Here is a 2,252-nt window from a genome sequence, read left to right as displayed (position 1 = left end):
CTGGTTCCCGGCGTTTGAAGCTGTTCCAGTATAGTATTTAAACTGTTGTAATCTGGTTGTATATACAATATACAGGACGGCATAAGCCAGATTAGGATTATATAACCCTCGCATATTGCATTTTACAAGGACAGTCACCAGTCCTACATATATGAATATGATGACAGTAGAATAATGGGGTGTCAACCACGAGACGCTTTAGAGACCATTTCTGTGATATGCATATCACACTTTATGTTTTCCTGAATTACAACCCCTAGCAACTTCATGTTCCTAACATATTCATGAACGGTATCATTAAGTGTGAACAGTTGAAGATTAGGAACGTTATGCAAAAACATGTATTCTCATAACATGGCATTTTGAGGGCTTAGGTAACATGTTAATAGTTTTGCACCAATCATCTAACTCATTAAGTAACTCCTGGAATTTGGAATCATCATGTTTTTGGAGAACTTCACCTAGAGTGAGATCATCCACATATTTCCTCCTCCTGTAGCTTTCTAGACTAGCATTATTAATTAAGACCAGAAATAAAATTAGGCCCAATTTGGTGCCTTAGGGCAAGCCACACGTTATTTGACTATTTCTTGAGAAGGTCTTACCGAATTTGGTATTAATAACTCTATTGGTTAGGAAGCTGCAGATGATGGGTATGATGGATGATCTCACTCCAATTTCAATTAATTTATTAACAACAATTGAATGATCTACCCGATCAAAAGCTTTGGCAAAGTCCACTGCGCACAAGTTAACATAACACTGTTTGCCATCAGTGTCCTTCAATATTGAATCAATTAAACTAACAGGGTAGTGAGTGGTAGACGCTCCTTTCCGACTCCCGAATTGCTTGCTATCAAGTTTAGTCTCTATGTCCTCTATAATCCAATTGATAAAAAACATCTCAAAGATTCTTGCTAATAGCGGGGTGAGAAATATAGGGCGTAGATCATTGCAGGCGATGGTTCCTTTCACCTTTGGCACCGGTACAATTGCTGCATGTTTCCAAATATCTGGAAAAGTACTTGCTTTTAGTACACAATTTAAACACGTTTGCTACAAAAAAAACCTTTAGTAGTCTCGCTGGAAGGTCATCTGGGTGTCCTGCCTTTTTTGTTTTCAAGTTTTGTAACGAAATCTGAACTTGTCGAGAATAAATTTCAGGTGGCGGCTGAGAAGCTGGATGATATGCAGGTATGTTGGTCAAGTCCAGAGCAGTTGCTTCATTACCAAGGCCTGGTATACTGAACGACGACTTCTGCTTAAAATTGCACAGTTTTCCAACATTTTTATGCCAATTAGCAGGATCCGAATTGTGAAGGCTAGACACTGCTTTTTGGTAATTAGGTTTTTTTGCATCCTTGATGGCTTTTTGTACGCTGTTGCGGAGTTTTTTCCACTTGTTCGATTTACCAAATTTAGCCTATGCTTTTTTTCGTTGAGCTATGAGTTGTCTTGCTTTCATAGTCAGCCAAGGGCGATCAATGTTTCTAATTTTCAAAATTTCTGTTGGAAAATTGGCATTATAGGCATTTTGTAGAGTACTAATTAGTTCTTTAGTTTTCCTATTAGTATCAGTTAGGTCGTAAATATTATTCCATTGCTGCCCAACTATCCATTGCCCAAATTGTGTTATCGATGAGTCTTTAAATGGTCTGATTTTGAGGACAACCCGATCAATTCTCGGTAATTGGGTAATGGATATCATAAGACAGTCGTGATCACTACGTCCAAGGGGAGCTTTGCGTACAATATCTTCATACAACTCGGGATAGTTCATAAATATTTTATCAAGTGTAGAGTTCCTACGGGTATGAAATTTTACAATTTGAGTTAAACCAAGACTATCTTCAAAACCACTGGTATCCAGATCACTGAAATCACCAAGAATTATAATTGGAACTCGATAATTAGTACTACGGATTCTATCGACTATAGGTATAGTGATGCAACTCCAAAGACATTCATAGTTTCACTCCTTATGATGGTCAGTATTGTTCATTATTAACCCGTCAGCAGAATATACAGACACACCTCCACCTTTTTTCCTACGGATTCTATCGACTGTCTCAATCACATGTGACACAAGTTGGTCAGTCCCTGCTGCTGAAGGCGGATAGTATATTGCACCAATATATATGTGTTTCAACTGTCTGTTATTATTGGGTATGGTAATGCAACTCCAAAGACATTCTAGTTACACTCCTTATGCAGTGGCGGCTCTAGGATATATTTTCTGGGAAGGGGGGGGG

General features: G+C 38.3%; 1 protein-coding gene across 1 annotated transcript in view; it reads right to left on the bottom strand.

Moving 5' to 3' along the window:
- Positions 1–605: 605 nt before the first annotated feature.
- Positions 606–2,252, bottom strand: part of LOC117106743 — a gene marked incomplete at its 3' end in the record, with an annotated part of 18,588 nt that continues 16,941 nt past the window's right edge. The window contains exon 5 of the mRNA XM_033248165.1: positions 606–1,028. Within this exon, the coding sequence (XP_033104056.1) occupies positions 606–1,028 (423 nt within the window). The remainder of the gene's footprint in view (positions 1,029–2,252) is intronic.

This window comes from Anneissia japonica, unplaced genomic scaffold (assembly GCF_011630105.1).
Source record: "Anneissia japonica isolate Jap-2015-1 unplaced genomic scaffold, ASM1163010v1 scaffold287849_len203907_cov147, whole genome shotgun sequence".
Classification (NCBI taxonomy): domain Eukaryota; kingdom Metazoa; phylum Echinodermata; class Crinoidea; order Comatulida; family Comatulidae; genus Anneissia; species Anneissia japonica.
This window is presented reverse-complemented; position numbering and strand designations above follow the sequence as displayed.